Genomic DNA, 19,363 nt, shown 5'->3' with positions numbered 1-19,363 from the left:
TTTATTTTTTTTTTAAACTTTCCCCAAACTTACGCATATTTATTTGTAGGAATATACGCATGTTTGTGCTGAGTCCCGTAAATATACATGGGGAAAAGTTGAATAGAATGGGGGACAATGTGCTAAATGTTACATACTAAGGTAAATTATGTACATTGCTGCGAATCCTCTTATGGTATTATTTGCATGTTTTTCTGTATAATGGAAAAAAAATTCAAATCCGCCAGTGAGCGGACGACGGAACCGAAGGTGCCTGACAATCCATGGAACACAGATGGCGTGGATTTCACACAGTTCATACCTCCCGAACCGGTGGTAGAGCACGTGCTTTGCATGTAGAAAGTCCCAGGATCCATCCAAGGTATCACCAGCTTTAAAAAAAGGATCAAGGTGTAGGTGGACAAATAGTTGGACCAAGTATAAGCCAATTTCTTAGGTTGCTAAGAAACAGTACTTTTAAAATACGTTATATAAAAGAATTATGTGGCAAATACTGTCTGTCTTCAGATATTTCTTCGGAAGGATACCCAGTGCAGTTCTCTCCAGCGTTAGAACCTGGTCCCTCCAAATCGATCGGCAAGTACCCCCAGGAGACCACAGAAATAACTCTCAGACTTGTACCTAGCTTTCTTTGCGCTCTGATTGCCCTCTGGCCCTACTGGCCAGAAAGTGAAACTTGCCACTTATGCAACCATACAGGGATGTGCAAATCATCATACCTCAACTTTGTCAAGATTCTCTGATTTCTGTCTTGAAGCTCATTCCAACTTGTGCCCGTATCAGATTTTGAGCTTCAGGGGCGGGAGTCTGTTTGCATGGAACTGTGTACACATTTTCCCAAATGTGCACATTTTTCTCCCATAGATTAAAGTGTTTCAGCTACAAGCTCAGCCTTCCTGACTGGGGAATTCTGGGAGATGAAGATCAACACATCTGGAGCACATGAGGTTGGGGAAGGCTGTGCTAACCTTTCATGAGTGAGAGACTTGCTTGTGCCCAGATCAGGCCAGCATGGGGCTGACCTCTCAGAAACTCACCCTTGCTCTATCCTTGTATCCGTGCTTTAAAAAAAAACAGCCAGCCAAACATTCCTCAAGGTCCTATGCTAAGTATTTATATAGTACCAAACAGATGTTTCTGAACTGAATAAAAGCAGAAATCTTTGCCTTAGATTCATCTTGCTTACACACACAGCTGTTCGATAGCACAGCAGCAGCTAATAAGAGTTTCAGGGAACAAAGAAGAAAATTCCTCTCCCCCACCAAATTACACTTAGCACCAGGGGGGGTTGTTTGGGAGGGGTGGTATTGTTTTTCAGCTGAGTTTGCCTTCTTCCTGAGGTCAGAGTCACAGGGTTGCTTGTTCCTAGTGAGAGAACAAATGACCTAATTTCACAGTCTTTCACCTCTTTTTTGTCTGGAGGTCATTATGAAGGAAAGGGATTCTTTCCTTGCCTCCTATCCGTTTTGCGAAAAGGTTGGCACTCTTCACATCCTCATCCTCCTTTGTGAGTGGAAGGAGTTGCAAAGTGACAACTCCTTCCAGAAGGTACTCATATCACTTCAGCCACTGTGGAGTCTTCTCTTGCAAAAAGCCACCAAGGTTTTGAGTTCATAGGAATTTTGGGATCGCATTTTGGACACATATGCCTCAGTTGTAGGGTGGTCACTTTGTTGTTGTTGTTCAGTCGTGTCTGACTCTTCGTGACCCCATGGACCATAGCTCGCCAGACCTTCCTGTCCTGCGCTCTCGAAATACGTTGCCAAAGAAGAGGATGCAGATTTGCATAAATTTTGCATATGGTAAGTTAGGGTGTACGCAACCTTTTTGGGTCAGTGAGCACATTTAGAATTTTGAGAGCGTGTCATGGGTGCTCTCACAAAATGGCTGCTATTCAGGTGGGGCTTGCCCATTCATAAAATTGCTGTCATGGTGCATATGGCAGGTCACAAAACATTTATTTCCCAAAAGGCAAACTGGTGAGACTAAAAGAAAAGTAACCTGCCCAAGAACCTAAGTACAAGGTAGAGGTGGGGATCTGAGCTCCAAAACACAAAACCACTCCTTTGAACCAAAATAAAGTTGGCATTGAAGTGCAACACTTCACTTTGCATCATGGCAGCTTCCCATTTTTTTTTTTTGTTATTAAAAAATAATAATCCTAAGAAATAAAATAAAACAGCCTAGCGGCTGTCAAGAGACATGTCTGCAGGCATATTAGTGCCCACAAACACCATATTGGAAACCCCAGGTCTAATGTATAGGTGCAGATACTGGGCACCATTTGCTTAATTACCCACGTCGCCCAAACCCAGGTGGCATGGCTTGCTGGAGGGGGAAACAACCCTCAACCCATGGGCTGTTGTTTCCCTCTCCAACAAGCCATGCTGTCTGGATTTGGATGACACACCAAACTGTTCCCAGGCGGGTTATTAGGCAAATAGCATCCAGCATGCACTGCAGCTTAAACAAGCCACTGTGGCTTGTTTAACCCACAGTGATCATGCGAACCGGCCCAGCGAGTGTCTTCCAAGAACTGAATGTGAGGCCTAGAGCGATGGCCAGTCTGGTGTACTGGTTAAACCATGAGACTAGGACCGGGGAGACCTGGGTTCAAATCCCCACAAAATTCACTGGGTGACCTCGGGCCTATCATTTGCTCTCAGCCTAACCTACCCCACAGGGCATTGTGAGGATGAAAAGAAGATGAGGCCTGTGCAGGCTTGAGCTTGGAGAAAGGAATGGATAAAAATGTAACAAATAATCTGCCCCAGAATCATTTGCTGCATGCTGTGCTTGAGGGCGTTTCCAGATGGAGAACTCCTAACGCTACCAGTCAAAAGACCCTGCACTGCGATTCCATCTTTCCTGCCTTAATGGATTTTCTTTACTAAGAAAAATGACAGAAGAAGACCAACCCATGGGAAAAAATGGGAAAGTTACTGATGGAAGACCATGACATCTGGACCCCCCCATAAAATGTTGTGAATGAGGCAGGGCAGTTGCAAGATAAAAGCATCGTCTGGAAGCACCCTGACTTAGCCACCAAGGGCTTGACTGCCTGTGAGGAAAGGGTTTTTCTGAGCGCAGGATGTTTTTCAAAAACTGCCAGCCTAAGGTAAACTCTACACCCAGAAAGGGAATTGTTAAGAATGGTTTCAGGAAAATCTATACTGCGTTGAAAAACCATACTCCGTTGTTCAGCGATCATAGAAGCATAGAGCTGGAAAGGGCCATTGAATCCAACCCCCTGCTCAGTGCAGGAATCCAGTTTAAGCTATTCCTGACAGTTGGCTGTCCAGTCTGCTTAAATACTTCCAGCAACAGAGAGCCCACCACCTCCCATTGTCTGACTGCTCTGACTGTTAGGAAGTTTTTCCTGGTGTTCAACCGAACTCTGCCTTCCTGTAACTTAAGGCCATTATTTCATATCCCACAGTTTTGGATAATGGAGAACAGGTTGCAGTCCTCTTCTGTGTGACAACCTTTTAGGTACTTGAAAAGTGGTATCCTATCCCCACCCCCCCAGTCTTCCCAGGGCTAAACATACCCAGTTCCATCAATTTTTCCTTGTAGGACTTAGTTTCTAGTCCCCTGATCATCTTTCCCCTTCTCTTTGCTCGTTCGAGCTTATCTGAATCCTTCTTAATGTGTGGTGTCCAGAACTGGACATGGTATTTGAGGTGAGGCCTTGCTGAACTGCAGACCGGAAGGTCGGCAGGACAGCAGTTTGAGACCCAAGTGCTGCATGATGGAGTGAGCTCCCGTCTTCAGTCCCAGCTCCTGCCAACCTAGCAGTTCGAAAGCAAGAAATTGCAAGTAGATAAATAGGTACCGCTTCGGCGGGAAAGGTAACAGCGTTCCGTGCATCTCGGTGTTCAGTCATGCCAGCCACATGACCACGGAAGCGTCTTTGGACAGCGCTGGCTCTTCGGCTTAGAAATGGAGATGAGCACCACACCCTAGAGTCGTACGCAACTGGTTGGGGACACCCTTGCCTTTTTGCTGACCAAGAGTAGAGTGGAACTATCACTTCCCATGTTTTTGAAACTATTGATGCAACCTAAAATTGCCTTAGTTTGTGACTGTACTTTGCTAGATTATTTATGCATTATGTACATTAAAGTAAATAATTAAACTCCATGCAGGAACATTAATAGGATGAAACACCCTGCTCCAAATGAGTCCCTTTGCTTGAACCTTGGATTATCCATTTGCTTTGTCTGCTGGTTGGCTGGACATCTTAATGCATACAAAGTGCTGCATTAACCCAGCCCATACAATCCACAACTAAAATACACCCTTCCCATTCCTCAGTATTTGAGTTCTAAATTTAATTTAAACAAGTATTTGTTTCCCTCTGCCTCCCCTGTTTCAATTAAAGGATCTCGTATTTCTGAAAAGGAAATGAATTTTTATGCAGTCCATATGATGTTTTCCCTAATCAGTTTTGTTCATCACATAACAATTGATGGAAAATATTTAGTTGAGAGAGAGACTACAGTGTGTGTGCGTGTGGCTGTGCACTGGAACTTTTATAAGTGTTAAATTCAAGCCAGGATGAGTGTTCCATCAAGAGAGTTCCCCAGTGCACGTCCTGCACAGAAACACCCTCAATAAACATGAGTGTCAATAACAGAAAATAAAATATTTCTTTTTCAGGTGTCTTTCTCCCTGTCGTCTCTTACTCTTTGTTTCATTGCTAAGCTGTCCATATTCCATTTACTGGTACTACTTAACCACAGGGTCTTGGTCAGCCATCCCCAATCTGGTGCCCTCCAAAACTTTTGGATTTTAATTCCCATCAGCCCCAGCCAGCATGACCAGTGCTCAGGAATGCTAGGAGTGGTAGTCCAAAACATATGGCAGGCATCAGGTTAGGGAAAGTTAGTCTAGGCCGTTTTCTAACACTTTGGTCTGCATCTCCCATCTTGACTACAAAGTTTTCCTAATGGCTGAATGAGGTGGTAGAATAAACAGAACCCATGCTGGCTGCAGGTGGGAAATGTCCACTTTTGGTGCTCCCCTGCATAAAAAAATACACATAGAGCTTTCTGTACATGGAAAACTAGCGCAGCAGGGAACAGATTGGCTAGCTAGAACCTTTTTCCCTAGTGTGTGCTAGACACTTCCCACACTGTGGAAAAACTGTTGTCTCCAATCATAAGCGCCAATCCTAGGCACCAGGGGTGGATAACTGTGGGAGTTCTGGGGGGCATTTTTGCCCCGCGCCACATGCCCACCCCCTGTGGGCCATGCACCCCCCAAAACTGACAGCTTGCTGCCGAAATTTTGCAGACAACTGCTTCATAGTGCTAAAAGGGTTACTTTGAGCTTGTTTGCAGGCTAAATGTAACCGTTTTAGTGCTCCATAGCACTAAATCCACCATATATATATTTTTAGAAAAAATAATAATTTCACCACCACCGAATTTGTTGACATGGCAGAGGCTACATCCAACCCATGTGATGGCAGAGGCTGCATCCAACCCATCCAACCCCTGCTCTGCCCACTTACTTTGAAGTACATTCCATTGAACTCAACGGGGCTTATGTCTAAATAGACATGCAGATAGAACTGTACTGTAAGATCACTGAAATTTACATGATCTCTGCAATCCTTAGAACAGCCCTAAATATTATCCCCGTTTTTCAAATGGGAGGGGAGCACTGAGGTTGAGAGATGGTGGCTTGCTATAAGGCTGCCTTGCGGTTTCATGGCAGAGGTAAGATTTGAATCTGGGACTTGCTTGCTCATAGCTCTCATTCTTACCAACTATGGCAAACTAGTTCTTCCGCCCACTGCTACAGATTCCTTTTGTCATCTCCTGTTCTGACTAGGACCAGGTCAAACATGGCCAAAATTAAAATTTCTGCAGTTTTTGCAGAGGAAAGTGAAATCGGGCCCCCAAAGGGGTGATCTCACTTATTTTAACATTCACCACCATCATCCCTTAACATGGGCAGCAGCTTGTAACAACTAAGCTTTCCTCTTGGTGGCTCAGCTGCCATCTTTTGTGCTGACCACCATTCCCCCCCCACCCCCAAAATAGCTGCTGCTACCACAAGCCACCAGCATTGCTGACAGTAAGCCCTCTCCAGATGGTGGCAAATCCCCCTCCGAAATGTGAAATGCCCTGTCCTTTTTTGCCACCCCCAAATTGGGCTGTGAAATTGGGGGGGCCTCTTGGGTTCACCCCTCTTTCCAACACAAAATTAGGAGCCAGTTTTCACTCTTCCTGCTGCGTCCATATTGACCAGGCCTACAGGATTACACGTAATGCCACGGAAGAGGCAATCCTCCTAAAATACATACAAAATGACCCTTTTCGCCATCGGCAAGAAAGAGAAGAAAACTCTTTCTATCCAGGCCAGAAATAGAGACGATGGATCTCTACCAGTAATAGCACCTGAACTTTGACTGGAGAATGTTTTGGCATATTTCCCCATCCCCCACCCCTTCAAAGGGGTTAGCATGTCTATTGGGTCATGAATTGATTAATTCCAGGCCAATTGCTTTATTTCTCATGGTTCATGTATTTGGTAGGATAGCACAGCTAATAAATTTCCCATGGTGGTGTGTGTAGCTTTAATACTATCTGTTTCTTACATTAAAAGAAACTCAAATCTACACCTTTTTCTTGCCAACGCTCAGCCCATCAAAAATCCAATTTCTCAGCTAGCTTTAATTTAGGACATTTGTTTATGTTGCTTTGGATTTATAGTAGGTCATGGCCGCTGCCTTTGAACATGGCCGCCTGTTCATTTAAACGGCATGCTTTCTGTCTCAACTGACTTCATTTGCTCTCACTGTTGGCCTTTCCCACCCTGGTGCCCTCCAGATCTTTTGGACTACAACTCCCAACATCCCTGGACTTGCTAGTTGGGGTTGATAGGATATGTAATCCGACACATGGGAGGGCACTGGGAAAAGGTGGTTTACAACTACAGTCATTTACGATCTTGACCATATTCATATTTACTCTGAAATGAATCTCATTGACTTCAATGGCACTAACTCCCACCTGCTTCCTCTCCTTATACCAGGGCTGTTGAACCTCTTCCATCCTGAGGGCTGAATCCCACTGCAGAGAAGCTCTTGGGGGCCGCATTCCAGTGGTGGGTGGGGCCAAAGGTAAAAGGGTTGGGACCAAAAATACGAGCACATTTTAACCTTACTGCCAGTAACTAAATCTCAGGAGAGGCATGTTAGAATGGGGAAGAAACTGTACAAAAGGTGGGGAAAACCCAAAAGATCACTGATGGGGGGAAAGGGGATGGGGCTAGGGAAGAGGTCATAGTCATCTGGGGAAATTTCCCCCCTAGGCCTGCAGTTTGCAGCCTTGCTCAATACACACACACCCTACTCTTGCCTATATAGAAGAGGTTACAGTCTTTTGAATTAACTTGCTCCAAAAATTCTGGCTTACTTTCTAATTGACTAATATGCCAAAATATGTTTTTCAGCAATTCATCACTCTCGTGTGATGTGAATATAAAAAACTCTGGGGAAGGGGGCTTTAAATAGCTTAAAATCACTCAAGCGTTTGTAGGAAGTTTATGGTCCCAAAACTCAGTTTGGGAAATCTGATTACTTAAAGACTTAGAAGCTCAGAGGGTAGATAATACTTATGTACCAAACAATGCTATTTGTGCAGTCCTGAGGCCTCAAGAATAGCCTTCTGTCATGCCTCTTTATTCTTTTCATGTTTATAACATTAAATGCCACTAAAAGGTTGAAAACAAATAAAGCCTAATGAAACGCCCACGTGTTTTTTTCAGTCTGCTGTTTCCTTTCCTGTATGAGGTCACGAAGAGTCGGACACGACTTAACGACTGAACAACAAAAATGACAAAATATGTTTGTGAGGGGTTTTTTTTAGAAATTACAGAGGCCTTGTTTTACAGTAAAAGGGAACAACTACCCTAATGAAGCTAGTCTAATGAGTAAAAGCTCCTAAAAGGTGACAGTGTCAATCAGGAGATTGTATTTTAAAAATGTATTGATAAACTGGCTTTCAGCCCTAACAGGGGCCACCAAGGCAGCATACAGAAACAAAACATTAAAACCAAATGAAACAAATCAGATTACAAACCCATCTGTTTTATTAACAAAAAGGGGATGATCTAAACTTTGATTCTCATATTTAAAAAAAAACATGAACAGCTATACATTTTTACTGGATGCCTGGAACTAAGGAAAGGTGGTGCCAGTCTAGTGCCCCTTCGGAGGGAATTCCACAGTCAAGGTGCTGCACAAAAAAGGCCCTGCCTTGCCTTCCAACCACCCTCACCCGTTTGGGTGGTAGGACATACAACAGCGTCTCAAAGAAGATCGTAATGTAGAGGCAGGTCCTTATGTGAGGAGGAGGTCTTTCAGATACCCTGGTCCCAAGCCATGTGAGTGTATGGTAGCAAGCAATATGCAACTCCCAAAGCTTGTGAGGTGGGCAAAACTTCCCACTGCACAGCATGTTGCTTTAGGATAGGTATGCAGAACCTCTTTCAACCTGAGGGCCGAATTCCATCCTGGAGAACCTGTTAGGGATCACATTCCAGTAGTGAGCGGAGCTGAAGGCAAAAAGGGCAAGGGAAAATGGGTGGGGCCAAATATACCAGCATATCTTAGCTGAAAGTTCTTATTGCCAGTAACTAAGCCTTTGGAGAGGCATTTCAAACTTTTAGAATGGAGAGGGCATTCTCAGTGGTAGCTCCCAAGCTCTGGAACTCCCTGACAAAGGAGGCTAGGTTAGCCCATTCTCTGCTGTTTTTATTCAGGCAAGCCTTTGGCATATAAGCTGGCCTGTTGTTGAAGGTGCTTTGGCTGTTTTATTGTTGTATTTTTAATTGTGATTTAAATGTATGTGTTTTAGATTATGTTTTAATTAAGATTTGAATTTTAATCTGGATTTTATCATTTCCTGCTTTGATTGCTATGGGGGGGGGATGGCGGGCTGTTAACTAAATAAATAGTTATAACAATTGAATTTTTATTTTGTGGGGGGTTAGGAATGACTATACCGGAAGAAGATGCGGAAGTGGGGCAAGGCAGCAAATATTGTCTGGTGGCAATAGGGAGGCTTCAGGTAAATACATTTTTAATGTTAAAGAACGCTTCTGCCGGTTAACGAACTCCATGGATTGTTGAACGACACTTAAAATGCCAGCTAGAATTCGGATAACAGGCCTTACTTAGCCAGATGGTGGTAGAAACCCAGTACAAACTTGCTAATATTCAAGTTCGAAATCCATTTCTTAATAAAAGCAGTAGCTTTTGCTGTCATTACATAGCAGCAAATGTAGGCTTCCCAGTGTTTATATAAAATCCAGAGGCAGCTCAGGAGGAGTGGATCAATAAAATTTGGAAGATTATGAGTATGTTTAAACTTACTCAGCAAGTGCAGCGAGCAAGGAGTCCTAACTCGAAGAATGATATTATGGCACCATGGTTTCCATTTATTTCCTAAGTTGAAGCTCTTAAAATTTTATGATAAAATTCCAACCAAGTATGGTTGCCTATATTTTTTCTGATTAATACACAAAATGACATACGCTCGCACACACCGTTTTTATATGTTGTATAACTTGTGTTTTTTTTACTTTAGTTAGGTATTGTGCTCCTACTTACAACGTTTTACTGTAGATGTTCCTTAAGCATATAAGTTATAGACTCAGATTTATAATTACTTAATTCCTTTGTTTCTTTAGTGATTTTGATTTATTATTATGCATGTTCTTTTTCTTCTTGTTGTTGCCTTTATTTTGGTAACTTTATTTCGAAATAAAATAAAATTTTATTAGGAAAAAAAACCTGTGACCCAGTCCTGGTTCACGGAGCGCAGTTCCGTGCATTACACAATTATTGCTACATGAATGCCAGCATTACACTGGTGTTTCCATGTAAAGTGTGGCTGACGTACTGCTATGTAGGTAGGAACACAGGAAGAATCCAATTTATTCTGAGACAGAACATTGGCCTAACTCATAATTTTCTGCACCAGCCTTCCCCAACCCAGTGCCCTCCAGATGTTTTGGATTTCAGTTCCCATCAGCTTCAGCAGCCGTGGTCAAGAATGCCAGGAGCTGTAGTCCCAAATATCTGGGGGGAACGAGGTTGGGAAAGGCTGCATTTCCCAATTGTAACTGGAGATGCCATATATCAAACCTGGGACCTTCTGCATGCAAAGCACGTGCTCAGCCACTGAGCTGTGGCCCTTCCCCTTTGGAGAGGAAAGGCGTTTTGGTGGCAGCATCAGGAGTGATTGAGAAAAGTTCCCGATCCTTGTTGGATGACGCTGATCATGTAGAGATCTACATCATGGCGGGTGGAGTCAACACAGAGCAGATTCCTGCCTTCATACCTTCCTTGAACAGGGTCAACAGGGTGTCAGGATGGCAGTGGCAGGGCCAGTGGGCCTGGCCCCACTCCATGTGTTGAGTAATTGTGTGAGCTGAACACCTGAACAGTGGTAATGTATTTGTCTCCCATTTGCCCAGCTAGAAGTTTAGGTGTATGCTTAATGATACCTTGCATATCGAGCTGAAGACCGCAGTGTGTGTGTTTCAGCCTTTAGTCCATGGGTGGAGAAGGCGTAGGCCTCCAGATGTTGTTGGGCTGCAACTCCATCATCCCTAGCCAGTGGTGAGGGATGATAGGAGTTGCAGTCCAACATCATCTGGAGGATCACACATTCCCCATCCCTGCTTGAGTCCCATGGATTTTCATAGGGCTGACTTCCTTGCAAATACAAAGTGCATCTTTGTATTGCAGTCTTAATTGCACTTACGTTCAAAGCTGGAAAATTCCATGGCGGTGGAGATGAAGGGAGCGGGACTTCTTCTTTTTTGCAGAAGATACAGCTGCCAAAATAAACTGTTGCCCAAAAATACTATTTGCTGCATATGGAGCAACCAAACATCTCTTACATAAAGAACGGTGTGAGTGACAGGGGAGTTCATAGCATGGAAAGGGATAGGGGCAGCTTTAATCACAAAGAACTTGGTGGCGGGCTGGAGGGGGGGCATATATTATGAACCCTTTTCCCCGCAGGAAGTAAATCATCCAGCTGGGAGCTGCTGACTGTCTTGCCCCTCCGATTGGCATCTTGACATTGTTGCCACTCGGGGAACCATTTTTGAGGAGACTAAAGAAGCGTTGTACGTGCTGTTTGTGCCTGAGAAACCTATCTGGCACTGCAGGGTGTGGAGGAGCGGTCATAGAAAAGAGATCTTGCTTGAAGTCCCTGATTTCTTCATAACACCCTCTGTGCAATCATTACTCTCTCGAGTGGCCAAGATCCATGTCACAGCTGTCAAAAGAGTTACAGTGCATTGCTCTTTAAGTGCACATACTAGAATACACGAATACAATAGCCTCAGGGCTGTCTGTACTCTGTCTTAAAATTCTTCTTCTTGTTGTTATTCTTGAGGTGATGATGATGATGCATGGAATACACACAGCTCTGGTTCAGATGTAATAGGAAACCATGGTTTCCCCCTCTGTTGAATGAGCTTCAGTGAGATATTTCTTTCCCTGTCCTCTTTGACATGCCAGAAGAAGAGATTGAAAGCATCTGCTTCCGGTTTTAAACTAACCATTGGTTCTCGATGATGTCTAAATTCAGGGAACTGCAGTTCATTTAAGCCAGGGAGAGGGAACGTGTGGCCCTGCAGTTGTTGTTGGACTGCAACTTCCATCATCGCCCACCGTTGGCTACGCTAGCTAGGTCTGATGGGAGTTGCAGTCCAGCAACATCTGAAGAGCCACAGATTCCCCACCCCCTGGTTTAAACTGTGATTTCAGAGCAAGCCAGGGTCTGAAACCACAGTTTGATCCTGGCTAGTTCACACTAAGCCTAGTTAAAGCCAACCACCATTCCCCAAATTCAGATGTCACAAGGAACTGTGGATTGTTTAAAATCAGAAGCAAAAGCATCTGATCTCCTCCTTGCATACACAAAAGAGGAAAGAGAAAGGGGAGCCTGGGAGTGCAAGGCTTACCCTGGCTTGTTGACAGAGAGTGTGCAGGGTTAGACCCTCGCCTATATTGGTCGAGGCCTCAGAAGCAGCTTACTGAAGGATTTCCAAACTCTGTTTCCAGGCTTCAAAACACCACTCTAAGGCAGCCTTCTCCAATATGGTGCCCTCCAGTGAGGCTAGACTCTGTGGAGACCAGTGGCTTCAATGTTAGTGGGGCAGTGAATCTGCTCTGGGTTTCAGTCAGACCCAGTCAGAACTCTAAAGGAGCTATCTTTGGGTAACTCCTTTAGGGTGCAATCCTATGGAGATAGTCATTGGCCTCCAAACTCAGAGGCTGACTGTCCAATGCAGGGTGGCCAGAGCACAGAGCCAATTCTTGCCTCCATGCTCCAGCCACCCTACATTTTTGGCTAGCCAGGGGGCTTCAGTGTGGGGAAGGGGAGGCCACACAGTGCATAGGAAGCTGTGTAACATGGTGTCTGCAATCTCCTCCCCTCCCTGCCCTTGGGACCACCTCATTTTCCCCATCTCCATGCTCTGTTTCTGAGCACAGAGACATAGCTGGCGGGGAGAGAACCACACTGGCTACAAGGGGGCAGGGCAGGGGGGAGGGAGTGCGGTTTCCGGGAACCATGCTCGGAGCCCTGGCTCCAACCTCGGTTCCAGAAACTGAAAAATCCTATGGCCCCCTAGACAATGTCTAGTAGCCATAGGATTGCTCCCTCCAAGTTCTGACTGAAACCCGGAAAGGATCCACCGCCCCACTGACATAGGAGCCACCAGCCTCCACTGGTTGGACTACAATTCCCAACATTCTGGCTGGGAGTTATAATCCAACACATAGGGAAGGACCAGGTTGGGGAAGGCTGCTGTAAGGCATCTTTCTTCCGACATCTTTTAAGAACCCGTTATGATTCTAATATCATTATTAGTGTTGATATTAGCACCAACAATCATTAGCATTGAATAAATGATAGTTTTTAGGCAAGCTAATATCTTGAGAGTTTTAAATATTTTATATTAAATGTGTTACTTCAATTGTGTGTTTGTATGGCACCTGTGTGCAGTAAAACCTAGAAACACATCTTGTGAATTCTTTGTATTTAGTTGCTCTCAATACCAGGTATCCCTTTGTGCTGTTGTTTTGTTTGAAGGCAACCTTATTCCTTAGGGTTGAGCCAGGCTTCCTTTTGATCAGGGGTGGGCAACTTGTGGCCTTCCAGAGGTTTTGGCCTACAACTCCCATCATCGTAGCCAATGGTGAAGGATGATGGGAGATGTAGGCCAGAACATCTGGAGGACCACAAGTTGCCCACCCCTGCTTTAAATCCTGTTAAGACTGTTTCTGTGGTCATTTTCTTTTTCCCCTCAAACAAAGAACCACAGAACTTTCCATTCAAGAAGTCAGTGTCTTCTCTGTGAGGCCAAATACCTGCGCATATTTAAACTGGGGTCATATTTATGCAATGCCAGATCTCTTTAGAAAGTGAGGAATGTTCCAATAATTTTTATTCTTGCAGAAAGCAGATTCTGTTTGGTGGTGGCAGCAGGAAAGATCCATTTCCTGGTGTTAAGTGTCCCTAATTCTTTCTCCCAGGTGACTAGTTCTCCAGTGTGCATGGACATGAATGGAATGTCTGTCCCCACAGAATTCTTATCCAGACACAACTCAGATGGAATTATCACCTTTGTGGATCCAAGATGCATCAGTGTTATTGGATACCAACCACAGGTCTGTTCATTCTCTTTACGGAAGCTGGAATGTTTGGGAGTTTTTGTTTCCCTATCTCTTTTGGTATAGAAGAGGCACAGCCAAAGGTGGAAGTGTGCGGTTCTAAAGAGGCATGGTTGAAAACTATGCATGTCTACCCAGAAGTAAGTCCGTTTGAGATCAATGGGATTTATTGTCAAGACTTAAGACTTTCATTCCCTGCAAGAGATGTTTTCCCCCCTATTTGCACCACTTAGTTTAAAATATTATCCCCTTTCAAGGTTAAGGCTCTGATCCAGTGCATCTTACTGCAGAACAGCTTCAGGGCCATTACTCTACAGAGCTTGGCCATGCTCTCTTATGTTATCCGGCCCACAGAGGGCTTGGGGAGGAGGGGGGCAATCTGACCAAAGATACATTCTGCACCCTTGTGTAGACTCTACATATATTGAAGTTTAGCCAAACTGGGCCTTCAGCACCCTGTAGAATTTGGAAAGTGCTTTGTCATTTTTACTTCGTTGATTTTCTTCCTTTGTGGATGGTTTACTAGGACCTTTTGGGGAAAGACATTTTAGAATTCTGCCATCCAGAAGATCAAAGCCATTTGAGAGAGAGCTTCCAACAGGTAACATCCCCTGCCTCTACCATTGACATTTTTAAGTGAAAAGGCTTAATCCTATGTATGTTAAGAAGAAAAAAGTCCTGCAGCTTCTAGGATTCCCCAGCCAGCCGTGCTGGCTGGGACATGCTGGGAGTTATACGACTTTTTTCTTTCTAAAAATGTGTAGGATTCCACCTTTAGGCTATTGACTTATGGTATCCAAATGTGAGATATGAATAAATGTATACATAAAACCTCCAAGGCTCCCTAGAACTATTGTTTTAATCAAAATTTAAAACAGCAGCTAAAAGAAATAAAACCCAATTTAAAACGGCATCTAAAAGAAATACGACCCAACAGCAGAAAGAGGTTTTTAAAAAAACAAAACTGGCAAGCAGTTGTCATAAAATATCATTCAGAATATCCTAGAGACCATCAGGGAAGGAGAGAGGCAGACATCCCTACAGAGGGTGCTCCATCACTTCGGTACTACCACGGAGAAGGCCCTACCCTCTGTGGCCACCCACTGTGCTCAACGAAACAAACAAAGAAAAGGGCAAGATTTTCAAACACGTGGTGTTGGTTCAGTTCTCATTGCAGAAGCCTGTGGTTTTCTTGCCAATTTCTACTGGAGTATACATATAGATACTACATACTTCAAGTGTCAATTAACTTGTTTGGAAAATACCACCCATACTATGATTATTTTTATAACTGTTTACTTAAAATCACCAAGAATAAATGTACAACTCCTGAACATTTTGGCTCTGAATGCACATAATGCAAATGCAGCATGAAAATTCTACAGCAGAAACACACAAGCATATGGAATCCATTCCCAGCCTAGCTTCAGTTTTGCAGAGCACTATTCGAATTCATGTCACTGTAAGACAAATTGATTCCGATTGATCCGGCGTGCATTTTGCCAAGCTGTTTGGCATGTTACCGATCACACCTTCCAGTTGCTTCTCTTGCCATGTTTAACAGCAAGTCGTATTGGCTTCGGCCCATTAATGGAATTCAATTCTTTCTCATTTTCCAAGTTGAAATGCTGATAGCTAATTTGCAAGGGTTATATATGGAGTGTGCAAAATCTTCTCAGTTTATTGCCTCAAATATTTTTGCCTTGCCAGAAAGTGACATTGCATATCCAGGATATGTATTGGCTAAAGGGGATGAGTAAATTCTGTGAGGGTAGGATTTTCCCAATACTTATTTCACATGTTATTTTTAATCCTAGCAAATGCGCAATAGGCTTAGACTTCATCTTCCCCATTCACATTCCTGACTGACTCGCTATTTTACAAGGTGCCAGGCTATTTCACATCATTGTTTGCCATTGAGATTGATGACAGTTCTGCTGTTCCTTATAGTTGCCAAGCTGTTGTGCATCACCATTTGCTCATTTGGATACTAACCAGCTTGCTGTTTCGTTTAATGCTGGGCTATTGTCCATGCTATTTTACACTATTCCCACTCTGGTTTTGGGCAATTGGCTTCACTTGCAACAACATACACAAGCCATCTCTTCTCATTTCTTTTTTATTTTTCCCCATCCCTGCAAATCTGCAAAAAGGTCAGAGATTTTTTGTTACATTTTAGACATTTATCCATAGCAAATATGCCATTTTTGCTACCTGAAATGAAAGTTGCATAGTTATAGTTAGGGGTGCAATGGATCCCCATGTTTTTTTAATATTTAATATTTAAATTTTTAAATTTTATTTAATATTACATTTAATATTTAATGTTGTTGTTATTTTTGTGATTTGTTATTCCAGGAATCCTTTAAGATAAAATTGACTTTCACTCATCAAAGGCCATGGTGACTGATATGTCATTACAAGATTAATGGGTGTGCAATAAGCCACAGAAAACTGGACATTTTCAAATTGCTGACCTTATCAGGAGCTGTTTTGGTCAAGACCATCCAGGGAGGGATTTTGCAGTGTTTGGGCAGTTGCCAGTATCTGTTTCAGGGTTTTCACTTCCTGGCAAAGATAAAGTCATTTCTTCAGGGTGGGAAAAATTAAGTCCGAACAAAACAATTGGAGGCCAAGAACAACAAATAGAGTTTTGCATCAAACGTTGGAGAGGGTGGCTATCTAGCATCTATTAGGAAAGTATTCTGCTGGACATTTACACACCAGTTCTGCTACATTTATGATCCCATTGTTGGGTGTGGCGGTAGAAAGTTGTTGTTGAAAGGATATGGCTCATCAGATTAAAGCAAGAGCTTTATTTTAAATGAAACTTTAGCTCTTGTGGGGGGCGGGGGTCACCCAGGACCAGAATTTCTGGGAACTGTCAAAAGTATTTTACTTCTTTTCACTTGTATCTTTTCTGTTGAGCCTGAAGATTCCAATTCATCAGTAAATCACCAGTCAGTGTGGGGTAGGTCCATTTGGGCACAATCCTATGAATGTTTAGACAGAAAAACGTCCTACAGTTCCCAGGATGCTGGGAGTTGTAGGACTTTTTTTTCTGTCGAAGCATGCATAGGATTGCACCCTTAACCAATTAAACCAGAGAATCAGTATGGCTCCATACTTGGAACAGGTAGTGTGGCCACTTACGCATTGCTAAAAAAAGAGGACAAAAGAGGACACACATGTGCATGAAAGTTTGCATGTGGGTGGGTGGGTGGGTGGGTGGATAGATGATTGTAGTAGTAGCTTGTTTTTTATGGTCTACTGACCACAGATATATAGAATAAAAATATACAAATGTAAAATACATATTGAAAAATATAGAATATAAAAGTTGAGAGAGAGAGATGTACGTTTAGAAATAATTGTAATGACTGTATTCCTTCCAATCATAAAGAAATGATTCCGGCGCCAGGTGAAAACCTTTTTATTTTCCCAGGCATTTTAGCATTTTAGTTTTCTAGTCTTTTAGCTTTGCTGTTTTAAATCTGTATTTTAAATCTCTGCATTGCTGCTAGGTCTTATTCTGGTTGTAGTGTTATATTGTGTTTTAATGCTTTTATATTTTATATTGTTTTACTGTGTGCTTTTTGGTTTTAATTTTTGTGAACTGCCCAGAGAGCTTCGGCTATTGGGTGGTATAGAAATTAAATAAATAAAAAAGTATAATTTAAATAGAAATGCAAATTTATCTCACCGTAGGGAGAAACGGTAACCAGGTGACCTCCTGTGAGCCTGCTCAGTTCTGCTGTCCAGTTGCTCAGTCTTCATGGGCGACTTCAAGGCCCCCACCCTCCTGGCTTCTTAGGTTTCTTTGTCTTTAAGCCAAACTTGGACCTGACAGCCTTTCAAATAGAGGATGTCTTCATATCAAGGGCTGTCCTCTGCAAAGTAGGGCACATGGCTGCCCTAGGGAGACCTGGGTTCAAAATCCCCCCTCAGCCATGAAGCATACAATTGTGATTGCCCCTGATTTACCTGAAAGGGGGATTGTTGTGAGGATAAAAAGGGATACCCCCCTCTTCAACTCCTCAGAGGAAGAGCAGGACACAAATGTGATAGTACAACTCCCTGTGAAGGAGGTACAGTTCAGGAAAACAAGATGGCAGAGGTCTGTGTGGTAACCCCATTGCAAATGGATGAGGGAACGGCAATGATGTAGTGGAGCTCATAGGGAAGCATCGCTTTTTATTTATTTATTTAAAATATTTCTTGGCCGCCTTTCAAGGCAGAAGCCCTCCCAAGGCAGCTTACAGCAATAAAATACATAAAAACAGTTAAAATATTAAAAGCGATAAAACATAAAAGCAATACAAACAACAATGAAAGCCAACAATAAAACCAGCAACAATGTTAACAGCAGTAACAGCAACAATAGCAGTCATATCACGAGAAGGCCAAGGTAAAATAATATGTTTCAAGGCCTTATAAGCCTGCAATCACAGAGCATGGTGGACCTCTGTGGCAGCTTGTTCCAAAGGTGTGGGGCCACTGCAGAGAAGGCGCTTTTTGATTGGCAAAGATCCTGAATTCATCTGCCACCCCACCCTGCTCAGATTTCCCTGTTCCCTCTGAGCTTAGCTGCAATTCTCACAGTAGCTGGAGAAAAAGGAATTTTCCCAGCAGCAATATATTCTTCCCTGTTGTCATGCAAAGCATTTTGGGATGGCTGGCTCTTGAATGGGCAATGAAGACCCATGGTCTGCTGAAGACTAAAAACAAAAAAGCTGCACTCTGCTATCAGCATATAAAAATATGCAGTATGTGCTAGGTGAACTATGAAGTGTATATTGAGAATGTATGAACCAACACCCACAACCCAAAGCAGCGCTTTTTGCCTGTGTGTGTTTATGGGACACACCAAAGCTTTATCTTGTCATTTTTGCTATAGCCCCTGAAACAAGACACTGTTCAGATGTAAAAGCAGCTTGCCTCATCAGCTGGAGCAGCCTTACACAACCTGGTGCCTTCCAGATGTGCCAGACTACAACCTCTATCATCCATGGCCCATGCTGGCTGGGGGTGGTGGGAGCTATAGTTGAAAACATCTGGATGGTGCCAAGTTGGAGAAAACCGAGCTGGAAGAAGAGGAGGAGGAGCTCTATCTGTGTTTTGGGATGCCCTGTAACCACCCAAACTGCTCCTCTGAATCACAGCCTATAAGTCAGGAATGGGTGACTTGTAGCCCTCCAGATGTTTTGGCCTACACCTCCCATCAGCCCTAGCCAGTATAGCCAATGGTGAGGGGAGTTGTAGGCCAAAACATCTGGAGGGTCACAAATTGCCCACCCCTGCTCTGAGTGGATCATCAGTTGTTGATATAGCTTCTTAATCAGTACACCTGCCCCCTTATCTCTGTGACTTTCCCAATGGCTTCTGCAGGTTGTTAAACTGAAAGGCCAGGTGCTGTCTGTGATGTATCGCTTTCGCACCAAGAACCGGGAATGGATGTTAATCAGGACCAGCAGCTTCACGTTCCAGAACCCGTATTCAGATGAGATCGAGTACATCATCTGCACCAACACTAATGTAAAGTATGTGTTGTGTCCTTACAATTTGAGCCTTTCTCCTAAACATTTTTCTCTGTAATTGCAGCCTTGTTTTCAGTTGCTCCTTTGTGTTTGTGTGTGTGTGTGTGTGCGG

The 19,363-nt window shown here is 43.4% G+C and overlaps 1 protein-coding gene across 2 annotated transcripts in view; it reads left to right on the top strand.

Annotated features, from left to right (window-relative positions):
- The window catches only part of ARNT2 (aryl hydrocarbon receptor nuclear translocator 2), a 175,678-nt gene that overhangs the window by 119,276 nt on the left and 37,039 nt on the right, over nucleotides 1-19,363 (top strand). For both annotated transcript variants that reach the window (XM_084816437.1, XM_084816436.1), the window contains exons 9-12: nucleotides 9,010-9,086; nucleotides 13,577-13,711; nucleotides 14,241-14,315; nucleotides 19,103-19,254. In XM_084816437.1, coding sequence (XP_084672563.1) covers nucleotides 9,010-9,086; nucleotides 13,577-13,711; nucleotides 14,241-14,315; nucleotides 19,103-19,254 — 439 coding nt within the window. The remainder of the gene's footprint in view (nucleotides 1-9,009; nucleotides 9,087-13,576; nucleotides 13,712-14,240; nucleotides 14,316-19,102; nucleotides 19,255-19,363) is intronic.

Source organism: Heloderma suspectum, chromosome 11, assembly GCF_057233095.1.
Source record: "Heloderma suspectum isolate Gila_16-S chromosome 11, 16-S_ref, whole genome shotgun sequence".
Taxonomy (NCBI): domain Eukaryota; kingdom Metazoa; phylum Chordata; class Lepidosauria; order Squamata; family Helodermatidae; genus Heloderma; species Heloderma suspectum.
This window is presented reverse-complemented; position numbering and strand designations above follow the sequence as displayed.